Source organism: Eleginops maclovinus, chromosome 7 (assembly GCF_036324505.1).
Source record: "Eleginops maclovinus isolate JMC-PN-2008 ecotype Puerto Natales chromosome 7, JC_Emac_rtc_rv5, whole genome shotgun sequence".
Lineage (NCBI taxonomy): Eukaryota > Metazoa > Chordata > Actinopteri > Perciformes > Eleginopidae > Eleginops > Eleginops maclovinus.
The window spans coordinates 24,907,272-24,925,528 of NC_086355.1; the positions used below are offsets into that span (position 1 = coordinate 24,907,272).

At 37.6% G+C, this 18,257-nt stretch overlaps 2 protein-coding genes across 6 annotated transcripts in view; one reads left to right on the top strand and one right to left on the bottom strand.

Moving 5' to 3' along the window:
- The window catches only part of LOC134867715 (inactive dipeptidyl peptidase 10-like), a 679,335-nt gene that overhangs the window by 311,957 nt on the left and 349,121 nt on the right, over positions 1–18,257 (top strand). Inside the window, exons 21-27 of one of the 4 annotated variants that reach the window (XR_010166172.1) lie at positions 567–621; positions 902–1,001; positions 2,067–2,125; positions 4,840–4,912; positions 5,214–5,287; positions 7,781–11,122; positions 11,156–12,969. Coding sequence is in view for 1 of the 4 variants with exons in the window: in XM_063888497.1 (XP_063744567.1) it covers positions 567–621; positions 902–1,001; positions 2,067–2,125; positions 4,840–4,912; positions 5,214–5,287; positions 7,781–7,918 (499 nt within the window). In the remaining 3 variants the exon portion in view is untranslated. Of the gene's footprint in view, positions 1–566; positions 622–901; positions 1,002–2,066; positions 2,126–4,839; positions 4,913–5,213; positions 5,288–7,780; positions 12,970–18,257 lie in introns of those variants that run through there. The other 3 variants (XR_010166171.1, XR_010166173.1, XM_063888497.1) reach the window with 3 other exon arrangements.
- Positions 15,853–18,257, bottom strand: part of LOC134867426 (inactive dipeptidyl peptidase 10-like) — a 237,865-nt gene continuing 235,460 nt past the window's right edge. Inside the window, exon 26 of one of the 2 annotated variants that reach the window (XM_063887980.1) lies at positions 15,853–17,863. In XM_063887980.1, coding sequence (XP_063744050.1) covers positions 17,810–17,863 — 54 coding nt within the window. In that variant the 3' untranslated portion in view covers positions 15,853–17,809. Of the gene's footprint in view, positions 17,944–18,257 lie in introns of both variants that reach the window. The other variant, XM_063887979.1, reaches the window with a different exon arrangement.

The following is an 18,257-nucleotide window of genomic DNA, read 5'->3' on the forward strand; positions in this document are numbered from 1 at the left end:
TGTTCATTGCTATATTTGAGATGTTAAAGTAAATTTTGCATTTCGTCAATTAAGTTGATATTAAATAGCGTATTCTTCAAAGCTCAAATGTATTATTTTTGAAATGCAAAGAAAAAATATCTTTCAACTCATGCCTGTCCCTCTAACAGAACACTGTTCATTAGATGTGAGGATTTTATAAAATGAACAATGGAGCAGGCGATTTAACCCCTGCCAAAGGTGCTTTAGTCCAGTGAGTCTTCTCAGATATGTGTCTTTTTTGCTGTGTTTATGTGATTTTTTACTCACAAACTGTTTCTTTAGAGTCCATCATCTGTTTCCCACCAGCGGCTCCAGAGAGATTAAACAACCGAATTCAAAACAAATCTCTTATCAAAATACATTTACTCATTACTTTGCATTAATTAGCAAAAATTAATGCTATGCTTCAAAGCCACCATGATTCCAGCAGACGATGAAATAAAATGCAAAGTAAACCATAAATCTTTTTCTTCCATGTGCAGCAAGTTTCATATGGTGTTACTTTGTTCTAATTAATATGGTTTGTGCCTTTTTTCTTTCTCCAGATTCATGATGAAATTTCCATATATTGATCGAACACGGATAGCAGTGTTTGGAAAGGTGAGCCGTGTTCTCCTCTGTAATTACATGTAAAAATGAATTCAGTCTAGTTTTGCCAGCTGAACATCCACACAGTGCCTGAATCAATGTGGTTCTAGAAAATTAAATGCTTGTCCATTTAAAGTTAAATGTTTTACATTCCGCAATTTTATTAGATACCCGCTTCAACTTACTCAAATGTTTTGCTGTTTAATTCTTAGGGAAAATTGAAATGGAGTTTATTTTTACAGCTTGAATGATTTACCCTCAGCGACATGAATGTTTATGTGTGTCTGCTCAGGGTTATGGAGCGTACATGACATTAATGATGCTCAAGTCAACTGACAGCCTCTTCAAATGTGCGTGTGCGATGTCTCCGGTGACAGACTGGAAACTCTACGGTGAGTACAGACTCATCATGATGGATGATTTCTCTCCTTGCAGGTCAACAATTATTCAGCTATTAAACACTGATTCTGTAGCGGGTCAATCATGAGAAATAAAACATAACATTTAACTCCAATTAAAACTGCTGCTCCGGCACCATAAGCAAATCTTACGCAGGAAAATAGTCGATATCGGCCAGAACGTCGTTTTGTGCATTTATTTCGTAGACATAAAGAACAATGGACAACTGATATAAAAAACATTTGCCTATAAAGGTGAGCCAATCCCACCACCAGCTGTCTCCATGTAGATGATCACTGCCTTCACAATGAAAGCAAAAATAACTACTTTAATATACTGAAATAATGACACTCAATAATAATACATCTACTATAAATGAAAATAATACAATACATTAATTACTAAATAACGTAAATCAATAAACAGCTCCAACAGATACACTCACTGTGTAGTGAAACTAAACAGTCACACAGAGAGGAGAGATATTTGAATAGGATATAAAGCTAATTACATACAAGGTCCCCAGTACTAGGTGGCAGATCTGATCCCAAAAATATATTTGATTATTATCTTTTGATGCATTTGTCATTTAAACATGTTGCATCCTAAATAAAAACTAGTGAAGAGAAGAGGAGCTGACCCGGGTGTGTCAGGGATAACTGTCATTGAGTCATGTTATGTCCACTGCTAAGGACAACCTGCACAACATTATAAAATGTGATTCAACGGAACAAATATACATCTAATATAACCAGAAATGTTAAATATTGTTGTGTATTATTTTGGGTGTGTTGGGTAAGTTGAATAACTATTATACTGTTAATGCATACTGCAACTGGAAGAGCTTGGTAAAGCTCCATAAACACCACACATCAAAGCATGTATTTACAGTCTTAAGATGCCACAGTGGACCCTTTATTCTGTACAGGATGTTTCCCCTCTTTACTGGAAGCTTTTCCTGTGAGCTGAGGATGACAGGAGGTCCGCTGTGTTTAGTCACTCAGCTGGAGCTGTGTACCAGCCGCTCTGTTAACACACATCACTTCTCATTTGCACAGCATCAGCGTTCTCTGAGAGATACCTGGGCATGCCATTACGGGATGACAGCAGATATCAGGTGCGTGTTTACTTCCTCCCCTCACTTGTTTGCCGCTGACGTTTGAAAGCGACTTGCCGAAACATCAGACACTCCTGCAGCTCGGCTCCGGCAGATCCCCTATGCTGCTATCAGAGGCAGCCAGGCTGCACCTCCTCTGTTTTATTCACGCTCTGTTAGGACTTTTGTCACTCATTTCTCTTTGGAAACCTTGTGTCAGAACACATGCCCGAGGTTTTGTTCAGCTTTTATGTAAGCTGCTGTAAAAGGGTTGCCTGCCTCTGCTTCAGGATCCCGCAGACAGGATGTTGTGCTATCAGAGGATCCACAGCGATAGGAGGCTGTTTGTGAGCACATTGTAAACAACCAGAGAACACATCTGTAATTCACTGCTTTCAGTAAACATGCATTTAATGTGTGCACTCTCAGTATTATATCTCTCAACGGACGCTGCAGGATAAGAATGGAATACATGTAACAGGAGTATGTCATCAGGATACATAAAGACTTAACTGTAATCCCTTACAGTAACATAGAAAACACTTTTTATTAAGACACCTTACATTTCTTTTTTATAAATTGAAAGTTCTAACAGGATAACAATTTGTACAATGCATTTTAAAACAAATAACAACTTTTATTGGAGGGTTACTTTAAACAATGTCCCATTACAATATTTAGTCACCTGTAAAAAATGGTTTACCTAATCTGAGTATCAGAATATAAAGTAATGTAACCTAAATACTTTCTGTTACTTTTAGTTAACTTCAATATCAAATGTAATGCAAATTAATCAAATAAATATCACTAAGAGGTCTTTTTCTTAAGTGGATTTTGTAAGACAACAGACACATTTAACTTCTGAGCAGAGATTTAAAAATAAACACAATCTGCTCTTTTTTAGTTTTTAGTAACATTTTAATCCTGCTAGTAATCTCCAATGTTAGAAATATAATAGTAATCTGATTACAACATGTTGTTCTATTTTCTTTTAATATAGTGAGCTATGTTCATGCTCAGCTCTCTGAACATATGTTCCACACCCCACCGCTTTAAAATATATTAATAATTTGTCATATATTTAGTAACATTCATTGTCCTATGTTTTTTTTGAATTTATTTAAATGTGGTGTAAATACTTATCTTAACTCTTCTTTAATGCTGAACAGTTTTTTCACAATATAACATTTTCCTCAATCTTATGTCTTTGACCTCTTAAAACTTATTTCCTCATGTTGTTTATGTCTGCACCATCACACACGTGTAAACCTACCTGGCAATAAACCTGATTCTGATTACATCTTTTTAATGTAACTGTGAGGGATTACATTTTTTGTTTTGTTTCCTGAGTACATAATCGTGCTACATGTAATCTGTTACTCCGCTAGCCTGACTATGTTGCACATGCTTACACATTACACTATGGGCTCAGATCAGTCTCAAAATAAATAAATGCACACAGAAGGATTCACAAATGTAATTCTGGATTTATTTATAAATGTTTGCATCCACACAAATATTTTTCAATGCACACACAAATACTAATCGCTTATATAATTGTAAAAACGTACACTGATATATTTTCTATTATTTTTATATATATTAAGAAGAGTTACTCTAATGCGGAAGTGGGCGTGGTTCAATTAGGACCGTTGTGGGGATGCAATCATGTGATTGGCTTAAAATGAAGCAGACATGTGATTGGCTACAGATACATCCTAGCCTCACAAATTCAGGGATGTATACACACAAACATATTTTGTATTTGTACTTTTTTTTGTATGTGGATCAGAAATATAGTTGTACAACTTTTTTTAACATTTATATAAAACGACAAGTATTTGTGGGGATGTAGACATTTAAATATAAATCCCGAATAACATTTGTGAATCCTTCTGTGTGCATTTATTTATTTTGAGACTGATCTGTCCCCATATCACAGCACTTCATGGGTATCACAGCAGCAGGGGAGACGAGTCCTGAGTGAACCTAAAGCTGATCTCCAGTTAGAATAAGATCTGTAGTTCAGGAAATGTTTCCACTCGTTAGGAAAATGTAATATTAAAAGCAGAACAGGGAAACAGCTTTACGGTTCAGTGCAGCTGTGCTATCCAGCTGTTATTGTACTGGCATTATTTAAACAGACTACTGCTCATTTGATAAGCATTTATATGTAAACTGCTTTGTAAATACTATTTTTAAAGTCCTGAATTCACTGTTCGGTTGTCATTTAGACTACTTTCATTCTTTTTCTTTACTGAATATATTTTTTAATACATTAATTGGACATCTGATTTGATAAACAAAAATATGTTCTATGCTGGATATGTTTAAAATATTTATATATTTTCTCTTGAGTATTTTTGCATTTTATTTGATATCAGGGCAATCCAAAATTGATCAAAAGTAGTCAGGATAGATACTTAGATCAGGTTACTGATAGTCATTGTTACAGGTAACAACTTATTGTAACAGAATACATTTTTAAAGTAACCCCCCCATCCCTGAGACAGTCATACTACATGCAAAGAAGAATGTTTGAATGGTAGATTCTTTATCCCTAAAACATCTGTAACTGGGTTTAAATACTGTCTGTGTGTCTGTAATCAGTCTATAATGGAATTTACTGCATCTTCTTTCATGGATCGTACTCCTTTCTTTTGATTTCTTCCTTAAATGGCAGTAAGCATATCTATCGATATATTATTTCACCACTTTTTCTGATCTGCTCGCAGTTCTCCAGCGTGCTGCAGAGTGTTCAGGCGCTGAAAGAGCAGACCCTGATGCTGGTGCATGGCACAGCAGATGGTAAGAGGGAATACATTGTGATTGAATGAAAACACTGTATCTGTGGCGCATCGCTGCTGAGCACAAAGAAGCATGCAATCCTGGAACGTAATGAGCCAAATGTTTTTTAATCAAAAGATAAAAGGGAAAGTGGGTTATCTAAATTGATGCTGCGATTTCCATAGACAAACACTCGCTGGTGAATCATGCATGCCGGATTTGTCGAGGAATTTCCATCCTGCAACAATCTGATTGTGTCTTCTCTCTCAGTTAGTATTCACACTGAATCCTGCTGACATGTTCCTTTTCTTTTCAATCCCAGCAAACATTCACTTCCAGCATACTGCTGAGCTCGTCAAGAACCTGGTGAAAGTTGGAGCAAACTACTCAATGCAGGTGTGTATCACCAGGCACATTCTGTTTACTGTGTTTGGTTAAATGCTGATCAAAATGCACATTTTCTATTTAGCTGAACATAGTCAATAGGGTAAAACGTACATTTATATGTGTCTTAGCATCAAAATGCATTGATTTTCATTACATGTCACTTATTAGATGCTTTTATCCAAAGCCACTAACATACATTCCATACTGTGGACAATACCAACAGGAACGATTTTGGGGGAAGTGTCTTTCCCAGGGACACAACGACATGCAGTGGGACTCAAACATATTCTCCCTCTAGTCCCCTGATCCAAAGATGATTTGCAAACACTGCTTTTGGGTTGTCAGACGGATCAATGTGCTATCAACTTCAGTAATAATACACTTTCAAATAACATGGGAGTATAGTTTGTCTTTGGAATTACCATTACCTATAGCAAGTGGTAACTGTGGTGGAAATTCCACACTTTATCACCTTCTGGTAAGAAAAGAACACATTGAAGTTGTGTTATTTAATAAAGAGTAGAGCATTTAACAGAATCCATTTCCAGCTGGAAGGCCAGATAATGTTGTGGTACAAGAATCTAACCCCGTCTCCTATTTGCCTGACAAAGGTCCAGTGGCACCCTCCTGTCTGTCCAATGCTAGAAAAGACAGAAGGGTGCCAGACTTTTGTATTAAAGGTGTTAAGAATCCTGGGAATGACAGCCGTAGATAACATACTGTATACATGCAAACTTTTGGGAGATCAAACCAGGGAAGGAAGTTACAACAACTTTTATATATAATTAAATAAGACTTATAATTCATTTCTACGATTGTAACCTTTTGGACTTTATTGTCTAAATGTAGGCATTCAGGTGTAGAAGAGACATGACAGTCTCCTAAAGAAAATGACGTCCAATTCACTAAACTGATTGTCAGTCAATTTCAATGGAAGCACACAAAAAGAAGCAAACATGTTGGGATTTTTCGCTTTTGGTGTCACAAGTGTTAACAGTAGTCGTCTCAAAAGGGGCCAGTATAATGAATTAATGACACTACTAATATTCATTAAATCATAAATAGTAATCTGATAATAACTGCCGTTACAGGTAAGTAGGTGTATTAGCTCAAAATACATTAAAACGGCTATCAGAAGGGATGAATAGTTCCTGATAATAAAAAGTGAAGCTGAGAATCCCACCTTCCCCTGGTCTGAGTCTGAGTGGGATTATTTGCGGTGGAGAACAAAAACTAAATACCTGGTACCAACAATTGAGTCCTGACAAACCCTGCAGCAGAAATAAGGCATGTCTGCTCATTTGATTGTGTCAGCAAATACACTTTGGCAGACAGCTCAGTGTGCCTCAGTGAGGGAGCATGCAACTGAGGCACATTTATGTAGTGGCCAAACAATGGTACTGCAGTCACATGATGTCATTGTGCCCCAAAATACTACCCAGTATGGTACTCAACAGCCATTTTGGCTCTACTGAGCGACTGTCGAATGAACAGGGGCCCGCCTCCAGCACTATTTCCAGTTCTCTTTATCCACCCATGGTCTATCCCTTTCCTATTCCCATTATTCCCCGGGTTGAGTTTGTATGTCTATAAACCTCTGGGCACTAATTTACTCGACTTTAACTAGCTTTAATCCAACAGGCCATAAGACTGCTTAATGCCTGTGCTCTGCCTTCATAACCTTAAACCTCATGTCTTTCTCACAATGTATTTATTACTATAATAAACCATATTTTATTTCACTGTACAGTATTTAATTTGACTTTCTGTTATTGTTTATCTTATTCTATTTACATTTATACTCCTGCATTTACTTGGTCACTTACAACATTTAGCTTTTTTACTTTTATTCATCTGCATTACTTGCACATTGGTTTAGCAACATAAGCTTCTACAATGTTATACTACTCAGTTGCTTCATGCTCTATTTTCAATTGTTTATTTTATTGTTATATGTGTTATACTGTATATTTATTAGGGGTGGGGGAAATAATCGATACAGCATAGTATTGCGATACTTTGCGTGGTGATAATGTATCGACACACGGACGCCAAGTATCGATATTGTACTATAAACTATTCATATTGCAAATCTAAATGAAAGTTTTTGGTAACAATTGCTCTTTCAATCCACTACATGGTGCTGAGCTTTCTGCTGTGCAGTCATGGCCATGGGTAAGTCAGTGGAATTTGCAAGAAGTTAGTTCAACCAAAGATGGAGTCAGCAGAGAATGAACTCTGAAATGCGCCATATCGCAATATATCGCATCGCAATACTTAGCATATCGTAGAATCGCAATACTATCGTGGCTTAAGAATTGCGATGGTATCGTATCGCGGGGACCCTGGTGAGTCCCACCCCTAATATTTATGTTGCTTTGTTGGAGGAGCCTAGGACTTAAGATTTGCATCGCCATATCTAAACTGTAGCTGTGCATATGATGATAACGTTTTGCATCTTGAAAATGTAACATTTTAAAATGTCTCCCCTTCCCCCCGCAGATCTACCCAGATGAGGGCCACTTCCTGTCCCAGCAGAGTCACATTCACCTGTACGCCACACTGACCAGCTTCTACAGGGAGTGTCTGAAGGAGGAGCTGCTACCGCTGCCCGATGAGGAAGAGGAGGAGGAAGAGTAGGAGAGAGGCTTTGAGGGGTCGGACCTTTGGCAGAGCTTGAAGGATTTTGATAAAAATCCGTCAAGGCTTTTCACGTTTAGCGGGACATTGGGTTAGAGCTGCTAATGCTCCTAAAGTGTGTATGTGGTGTGTGTGAGCACTCCGGTGTGTGACCGTGTGTATGTGTAAATGTGTTGAAAAGATAACTGAAGGACACAACAGTGCATCAGGGCGGGACCTGGCCTCTAGTCGTCTCAGTTTTTGGACGCTTCGTTTCTTGGCAAAGCGCACGGAAGAGATCCTCCATGTTCCGCAGGCTCTCCGGGCCGTCGTCATCCACAATGCATGGTTCTTTTTCCCCCTAGCCGCCTCACCCATTCCGCCATGTTAGTCCCTATTGTGGTAACACTTAGGGAAGAACACAGATGTACACTTTGAACTCACCTCTCCTTTGGTTGATGTATCGTTGGACAGAGAAAGCGGAAATGTTTAGTCACTCAAGTTCACCACAACAGAGCCCATCCTGAGTAAGAACTACTTCCTGCAGAAACCCTCCGCCATTACTCACACTTAATATAAAAAAGTCTTTATAGGTCACACTTTATTGTACAGGGGTCTTGTGTAGACATGTACAATGCCTTATGAGGTTCAACATACTGTAATAATCTTTGCTCGCAGTGGTATTCATACTTTAGCAGTGTCATGTTAACTTAAGTCGACTCAGGTCTTCGAGAAACTTCTCCATACTCCGTTTAGAATCAGTTACACTATAGCAGCTGTACGGTTAGGAATAAGTTATGCTTACTATATGAAGGTTACTGAAATGTGGTCAATTCCGTTTCAGGCCACACTTAAAGGGATAGTTTAGATCTTTTAAAGTGGGGTTCTATCATAGATGTCGAATAAGAACTGGATACAGGATTGGAGGCGGGGCCTCGTTCATTCCTGTGAGAGCTGCTCATTGGCGCATGAAGACAAAATGGCCTGAGATTCTCAAGAGCAAAACGTCACAAATTACCCATCATGCCTGGCTGTCGAGAGCATAGATGAGAGTAACACCTACGTAACTTCCTGGCGAAATTACGGCCCTGCCCACTTTTTGGGGAAAACATTCGCTTTGATAGCGGTCAATACAGATTCTAAAGTTTTCGGCAATCACATCAAAAAATCAAGATAACTGCATCGTTTTTAATCTACAAAAATCCCAATTATGATGGTCCGACAGGCAAACTTTTAAAAAATGTCATTGGAGATCAATGATCTGTGTCGATTTATAGTTTAATATAAATCAATAGGGAACTACTTTTAACGACTAACTTTTCCTGGTCGAAATTACGGCCCCGCCCACTTTTGGGGGGAAACAATGCATCAGAGCAAAGCGGGAAATAATAGTTTGTTCATGGCTTAAAGCTGCTGAGTCATGTATTGCATCTCAAACAACAAATAAATCCAGAGTTTCTTTACTTCCTCTACAGAAAAAAGGAGAGTAAAACAAAGGATGTATTTCAGAAAACTCAGTTTCAGTGTAAGCCTGCTGCCTGCCACTGTAGCCGACTGACCAAACATCATTTCCCTATTGATTTAAATTAAACTACAAATCAACGCAGATCATCCATTGACATTTTTTAATAGTTTGCCTGTCTCACCATCATAATGGGGCTTCTTGTAGATTAAAAAAAAGGCGCAGTTATCTTGATTTTTTTATGTGATTGCCGAAAACTTCAGAATCTGTATTGACTGCCATTCCAATCAAAGCGAATGTTTTCCCCCAAAAGTGGGTGGTACTACGTGTGTTACTCTCATCTATAGAGCATGCACAGTTGAGTTTCTCCCTTAAGCCCCGCCCCCGATCTCCCTCTTCAGCTCAGTAGAATGAATGGAGAGAGAAAATAAATCTGGATTCAGCTTTTAGCGCATTTTAGAACTTTAAGACCTAATGATTTAATAAGGGCTATAACAGGGTTCATACTGGGTAGTTAATCTGGTTTCAAAACAATTATCCACCGATTTACAGACGTCTCTTTCCCAATGTAAGTCAATGGGAAAAAGTCTTTCTGCGCCGGTGACGTCACAGACTGATACGGAAGTGGTAGTACCTGGAGTTTGGCCACTACCAATATATTCCTAAGCGTCTGGAGCACTTCCTGGGGGCTTGGGTTCTATAAGTTACTTATCTCCAGTAGTGGAAAGTAACTAAGTACATTAGTAGGTAGGCTACATTACATTAAGTCTGGTATTTTTCTGACATATTTGTAATTTACGTGAGTTGGTCCATGTAATGCTATGTTTTACTTCTACTTCTGTACTGTTACTCCACTACATTTATGTTAACACTCTTTGTAAATATAATGATATGGTACAATGCATTACTGTACTATTAATCTACAAAGTATGTCAAGTATTTAAATTTGGTCCACACCAACTAAAATACTAAAATGCTCTCATGTATATATAAAAAGGATAAAATAATAACCATGATAATATAATACTGTCAGATTCTGCACAACGAATACTTCATTTTAAAAACAGGATTCTTACTTGTAATGGAATATTTTTTAGGATCTGAGTACTTCTTGGAACACTGCTTAGTCAGTACTACCTACTTTTCCTACAGTTCAGTTTGGAGAAACACACAGGATAACTCGCAGGAAGCTGAGAAATGTTTTGCTTTGGATAAGGTACACAGCAAATGATATGGAAGACACCTAAAAGAAGGCCCCTCCAGAAAACCATTATTCCTAGCTCTGCCCTCTACAAAGCCACCAGACTTCTTTGTAAAAAAAACCAATCATTGGTATTCCAGAACATTGGAGTTGCTAATGTAGCTCTGCTTGAATTGGTTAGTTTGTTTTTGATGTTGTGAAACCTTGGTGACTCCGAAAAAAACCAAACATAAAGTGACTAACAGATCGAGGCAATGATGTACCAGCAGCCCCCCCCCCCCCCGAGATCTGCCAGGTTTAATGACTGCTTTACAACAAAGTCTGGTGGCTTTGAGAAGTACTCAGATTTTATACTGTAGTAAAAGTAGAAGTACTCAGATCCTGTACTTGAGCAAATGTAGAAGTACTCCGATCTTGTACTTAAGTAAAAGTAGAAGTACTCAGATCTTGTACTTGAGTAAATGTAGAAGTACTCCGATCTTGTACTTAAGTAAAAGTAGAAGTAATCAGATATTGTACTTGAGTAAAAGTAGAAGTAATCAGATCTTGTACTTAAGTAAAAGTAGAAGTACTCAGATCTTGTACTTGAGTAAAGTAGAAGTACTCAGATCTTGTACTTGAGTAAAAGTAGAAGTACTCAGATCCTGAACTTGAGTAAAAGTAGAAGTACTCAGATCTTGTACTCGAGTTAAAGTAGAAGTACTCAGGTCTTGTACTTGAGTTAAAGTAGTACTCAGATCTTTTACTTCAATAAAGTAGAAGTACTCAGATCTTGTACTTGAGTAAAGTAGAAGTACTCAGATCTTGTACTCGAGTTAAAGTAGAACTACTCAGATCTTGTGCTTGAGTAAAGTAGAAGTACTCAGATCTTGTACTTGAGTAAAGTAGAAGTACTCAGATCTTGTACTTGAGTAAAAGTAGAAGTACTCAGATATTGTACTTGAGTAAAGTAGAAGTACTCAGATCTTGTACTCGAGTTAAAGTAGAAATACTCAGATCTTGTACTTGAGTAAAGTAGAAGTACTCAGATCTTGTACTCGAGTTAAAGTAGAAGTACTCAGATATTGTACTTGAGTAAAGTAGAAGTACTCAGATCTTGTACTTGAGTAAAAGTAGAAGTACTCAGATCTTGTACTCGAGTTAAAGTACAAGTACTCAGATCTTGTACTTGAGTAAAGTAGAAGTACTCAGATCTTGTACTTCAGTAAAAGTAGAAGTACCAGTTGTACTGTAGGAATACTCTGTCACAGTAAAAGTCCTGCATTCTAAATGTTCCTCCAGTGAAAGTAGAAAGTACTCTCATCTAAATGTACTTAAAGTAGCGACAGTAAAAGTAGTCATTGTTTGATTGGTCCATTTCAGAATAATATCTCTGATATGTTTTATAATGATTGATCATTAAAGTGTTCTCAGAGCTGGTAAAGGTGCAGCTAGTTTGAATGGCTTTGTATACTGCAGGGTAGCTGCTGGATTTACTGCAGGTGAACTAAAGTCTGATTTAAGGGCTGATTATATTTACCATCATTAATCCAGATCTGTAAAGTAACTAAAGGGATTAAATAAATGTAGTGGAGTAAAAGTACAAAGTAGCAAATCATTTAAATACTCAAGTAAAGTACAAAATCTCAAAGTTGTATTCAAGTAAAGTACTTAGTTACTTTACACCGCTTGAGTTCAAAGGGGTAAAGCGATACAAATATTAAAAACCTTTTAGCCCCCCCACGCCAACCTCAGTGCATCGCTTAGCTTCTGTGCTCATACTGCTGTCAGTTGTTTCCAAACTGTAAGTTCTATCTTGACTTCATACACCCCCACTACACAGAATCTAAACTATCCCTTTAATATGTCATTAAATCTTGTGTTTTTCAAATCTCTAAAAACGTTTCAGATTTCTTTCGCCTTGCTCTGCCTGAAGTCAGGAGACATTTTTCTTATTTCTGGAAATTCTCTTATTTTAACAAAATGGACAGCTGCAGCGGATATTAATGCTCACTCAGAACGGACAGTTCTACAGAGTCAGTAAGGTGTTTGCATGTCTACAGGGAACGTGTCAAGTGTTGTCACATTTTGTACAGTACAATACAGCAGAGTGTGTACATAAATATATTTTTGAGATGTCACATCTCATAGATAGTTTAGTCTACTGGGACGGATTGATTTGACCTGGATGTCTTGTACTCTTTCTTTCTGTTTTCCTTTCAGCTGATTTTCTTCTTAGGATGGATTTTGTAATGCTTGTTCTTGTTCTTTTTGCTGTTTTAAAAAGGGAAAGGGCAGGGTTGAGCTTTTGGGGTTATTGTGATTGTCCTCTAGTGATGATTATGAATTAAAAAAAAGACTATGAAAAACGATGAGTAATGCTGGTAAATAGCACATTTGTTTTATTGATTGTTTGAGGTTTCAATTTAACATTTCATTTGTTTCTTGGGACTCACATTAAAGAGTGGATGTACTCTGTCATTGCCGCAGCACCCCCACATGAAAGATTTAGCAGGAAACATGTCGTGAAAAATGTCAGCGTGCATATATCAGCAGTCACTGGCCTAAATGTTCGAGCTGTGTGTATGTGTGAACTCTGCTGACCGAAGGAACCACTTAACTCGCGCATTCTGCTTGATCATCTTCTTCTGTCAACCTTTTATGAAGTAGCCATAACACATCTCTCATAATGTATTTGTTACACATTTCATCTGATGTTTGTTGGGAAAATGACATAGTTAAACATATAAAGATAGTTGGTATATTAGCGTCAATGAATGAGATTTTGAGGCGGTGTGTTTAGTATAAAACTTCACGCCATTCTCCATATACTTACAAACACGATATCGTATTAGCTACATGCTACTGTGAGGCTAAAAACAATACCAACCGGAAACCGGAACACAGTTAGTTAGTTATGTCCCTTAATGTTCCGGCACTATATGTTGATTTATGCTCACACTGGCCTCCATGTCGGAGCAGATGTTCACTCTGCTGAGGGAAGGAAACCCTTAACTCTGCAGGATCTACATCATTTGACACACTATCTTTAATATAACACCTTTTGTTGTATGAAATATAGTAGTTTGGTATTTGGGGTTATATGAGTTTTAGTCTTACCTACAGAGGATGATAGGAGAACTACAAGGAAGATAGGAAATGTATTGCTGTGGACAGAGGCAGCAGCCAAACACCTAAAAAATGGCCACCTAAAAATATATTTTCACTGCCACTTTGGTTTGAGACAGCCCTTGCCAAGGTAATTAGTCTCCACTGTAACACTGAAATTTTACCGTGCTCCACACGTGAGCTGGGGTTCTAATGCACGTTTGTGTCTGGGCTGTTGTGTGACCTCGGTTATTTTAAAATAACAGGTTTGGTTCAGAGATTCAGTTTGCTTTGGAAGGTTGGAGGTTGGAAACATGGCAAGGTAAAGTGAGGTAAATATTGTAAATAAAGTGCACCTTAACAAATATTGATAAACTTAGGTTTCTAAATGATGCAAGCAATAATAATTCAATAATGTCCTTCACAGCCCCTGTGAGAGCATTGCATAGGGAATTACACTTTCCATCAGAGAGCCACTCCTGCAGGATGGAAACACCGTCACACTGACACAGAATACTTCAACATTCTCTGGTTTAATAATAACAATACGTTTCATTTCTATAGCACACTCTAAAAACAACATTATCTCAAGGTGCTTCACAATGCTATGAGGAAGACATTTCATAAAATAAATTTAAAATGATTTGGGGAGCTGAGTTTAATTTCTTTTTTAAAAAAGAGCATAAAAGGTTCAAATATATTAAAATATATGATAAAGGACAGTCAGGTTTGCTTTCTTTGTGTACGTAAGATGAAAGGATTTACGTGTGAATTACTCAGCTGGAGTCCAGATGTGCAGAGCTGATCTTAGACAACACAGAGAGATTTAAAAAAGACAATATGACATGATGGGATGTCATAGCTACATTTTGGTTCTACTTTCCTGTACATATTCGGTTGTCTCTCTTCAGTTCAGTTTCTCTTCATTTAAATACTTTAAGGATTCAGCAGAAGTGGAAAAATTACTCACATTCTTTACTTGACGTAAAGAAAATTAAGTAAAGTAAATTGAAGTACTAATACCAGATTGTAGTGTTGTAGTCAAGACCAGCTTAACCGAGACCAAGTCAAGACCAAGACCCAGGCAGGGCGAGACCAAATCAAGAACCAGACTTGTGTGAATCCAACACTACATAAAACACTTACAATTGAATGTGGAAGACACCATAGTCATTTACATCTGATAGATCCACATCATCATAAAAACACCCATGTACAAACATTAAGATATAAATACAACTTCATCAGATGTATTCAAAAAGATTATTTTCATTTAAATATAGATTAGTGAATAAGTGATTTTTTTGTGGTTTGTGTACCCAAATGTAATTATCGTTGAATTTCCCAACATCTTCACTTCACGACCGCTTGAGTGTGTGTGGACAGGGTGGGGAGAGGTGAGGGGGAGCAGCCGTTATAGACCAGTCCCATGTTAACAAACTTTGCGGTGCATAAGTAAAAGATTTGTGTGTGTGAGTGCTTAAAAGTCAGTGAAGTCCGATATCGGTTGCATTTGAAACAGGGCGTTTTATACCCAATCACATCCCCAGCCACAGCCGTGGTCTTGACTGGTTTGATATAAAATCTCGAGTCCTATAGGTCCGAGACCGAGACAAGACCGAGTACAAGTGCAGCCGATTCCAAATCAAGACCAAGACCTTCAAAAAGTGGTCTCAACACCGATCACGAGTACTACACTACCACATTGTAAACATCTAATCAAAATGAATGTACAAAAATGGCTTCCAAACTATAGTAGAGTAGAAGTATAAAGTAGTATAAAAGGAAAATACTCTAGTAAAGGACAAGTACCTTAAATGTTTACTTAAGTCCAGTACTTGAGTAAATGTACTTGGTTACTTTTCACCGCTGGGCCTGTGTGTGTGTCTTCTTTCACCTTCTTGGGGTCCATGTGTTTTTGGTGTCATTGAGAAACGCTGCAGCAGACTGTGATTCACCTTGAACACGACTGTAATGTTATGTATGTCTCAGCTGCTTCCTCTCAGCAGTGTTCGTCCCGTTGCGCCATCAGCACTTTCACATAAAGATTGGAGTGTGCTGTATCAGATATAGATGGAAATGAAATTCCCTTTTTATTGCTTTGTCCTCTAAGCACAACAGCAAACAGCGACACACAGATGCAACCATGTCTTGTTTAACAATTTATTTCAGCATATAAAGCTCCCCAAATATATAAATGTCAGATTATAGGACAGAATCAAGTAAATGCAGAGGTACGCAGCACAGGATCAAGGAAATGATCTGCTGTGAAATAACTGAAACGCTGACTTTAATTAAATGTATTATGTCAAACCACATTAAGTGTAACATTATTGCTTTCAACTGACCTTATACAGTTATGTGAAATTTGTAGACATATAATTACAGTCAACGTTTCAGTTTGTTTAGCACTCTGTACAGAATACGTTTGTATCATTAACAGTTCATGACCTTTGAAATATCTCGCTAGTTTCACATTTTGGGATATTTAACAGTGAAGAATCCAGTCGCTCATAAACACTCAAAACAACAGTTGTTGGGGAAAAATATTCCATATTGAGTGGACTTATTCATGAGATCTGTGATACTGCAATCACAAAGCATCCACAGGGAAGTTCGTAACAGTTGAAAGGGAACCACATATACTGCATGAATTTGAGTAAAAAAAACTCCCTGCCCATTGAAAATCAATTTCAGCTAAGAAAACCTTCAAAGAAATGATAGAAAAAGGTGCTTCAGATGTTGTAGGGGAAGTTTTCAGAGGAATCCACATGTTTACATTGCAAAAATAGTTCAAGCTAAAAGCTTTTATAACTATAATGGTGCCAATATACCAAAGTATGAATACATCATGTCTAAAAAACAACGAGGCTCAAACTATTGAAACAGCAGAACCTGCCCGTGTGATTAGGTTTACTGACTCTACGGATGGCTTTTATAACCTTGACAGAGGAAGTCATGTGTTTAGTTTGTCAGCTGTTCATTTGTTTGAAGCTTTGCTGGCAGAATATAGAACATCTATTGGCCTCATTTTCAGAAAACTAAATAGAATTCACTTCCAGTTTGTTCAGTCTTCATATTGGTCCTATAAATGCATACAGCTCTGGAAAAAATGAGACCACTCCACATGTTTCTTAAATCTTTATCTCTACATGAATGGCAGCCATTCCAGTGTGTGTTGATTTCCAACAAAGAGAAATGTTGTCAGTAGTTTATAGAATACAATTAAATAAAAAATAATCATTGAACTCAAAGACATACCTATAAATAGTAAAACCGGAGAAACTGATAATGCTGAAGTGGTGTCTTAATTTGACAATCTGGAGCTGTACATGTTATCGTTAGCATGCTTTAATTGATCAGATTAGCAAAGAATATTTTGACTTCATTTTCACACAAAAGCATACTCTCAACTGAAGAGGATAGAGTTCACACAACTTATTCCATGAAAAAAAAAAATGAAGAACCAGCGAATTGATAAACAGGTAAATATGGCTTTTAATACAGCTGATTCCAGACAGGTTTTTAATCACTTCAAAGTACAGTTATTGTTAAATCACCCTCAGAGAAATAAAAATCCATTCCCAAAGGAGACAAGTTTCACAATGTTTCCCTGAAAGTGATGAAACCCCGGCATATGGCAATTGTTTTTATTGTTAAAGGACTCATTCAACCGTTACTGAAGAAACAGATGCTCTGGTAATCCATAATTCATTATTTGATTATACATGAAAGTGGAAAGATGTGAAGGCACCTGCACATTTTCTTGTGATATTATCTCCCAAGTGAAGTCTTTTGATCGCAGTAAATAAAAATAGTCACAGTAGGTTACAGCTAAAATAATATTCTAAAGTAGAAATATACACGTTTCTTTGATTCCCTGACATTTGTACTCAGTACATGGCTCAAACATTACAAACAGTAGGTATAATCTAAAGTAGTAACTACAGTGACAATAAATCCATCTTTTCTATTTCACAACATAACCCTCAGTGGAAGCCTCACAGGTCCTAGCAAACGTTATGCTAGGTATGCTACATGCTAGTGCTTCTGGAGTGCTTTAACAGACAGCAGCCTTTCAGGAGACCACAGCCTCTCTGTGGCTCAGGACCATAATTTATACGCTCTTCACAAACCTGTCTCTTCACAGGACGTTCACTAGTCATACTCTTTGGACGTCTGCGGAATGACAACCGCCTTCTCCTCGAAGCAGCGCCTGAAGAAGGTGAGCACTGAGTTCAGCATGTAGTGTTGGCTCCTGGTGGAGGCGATGCTGTGTCCTTCATCTGGGAAAATCTACAGCAGGAAATAGTAACTGTCAATTGTTCTTCTTCAATCTTTTCAACGGTTTTCATTCTAAACACCAGTGACATCACACAGTAGTTTCATACTTACGCAATCTTTCATTTTGGATATCACTTTGTTTCTAAAAACAAGACGATATTAAATATGCAGTTGGATCAACCATTCCTTAGCTTAGCTTAGCTATCCAAAGCTAGAGTCAACCCTCAGGTCAGAAAACTAAAGCAACTGTCAAAGGCCTTTAACCGGCGTTCTTTCTGATGGCCAGCAGAGGGGTGAATCCACTAGTTGAAAAAGAAACCCAGATT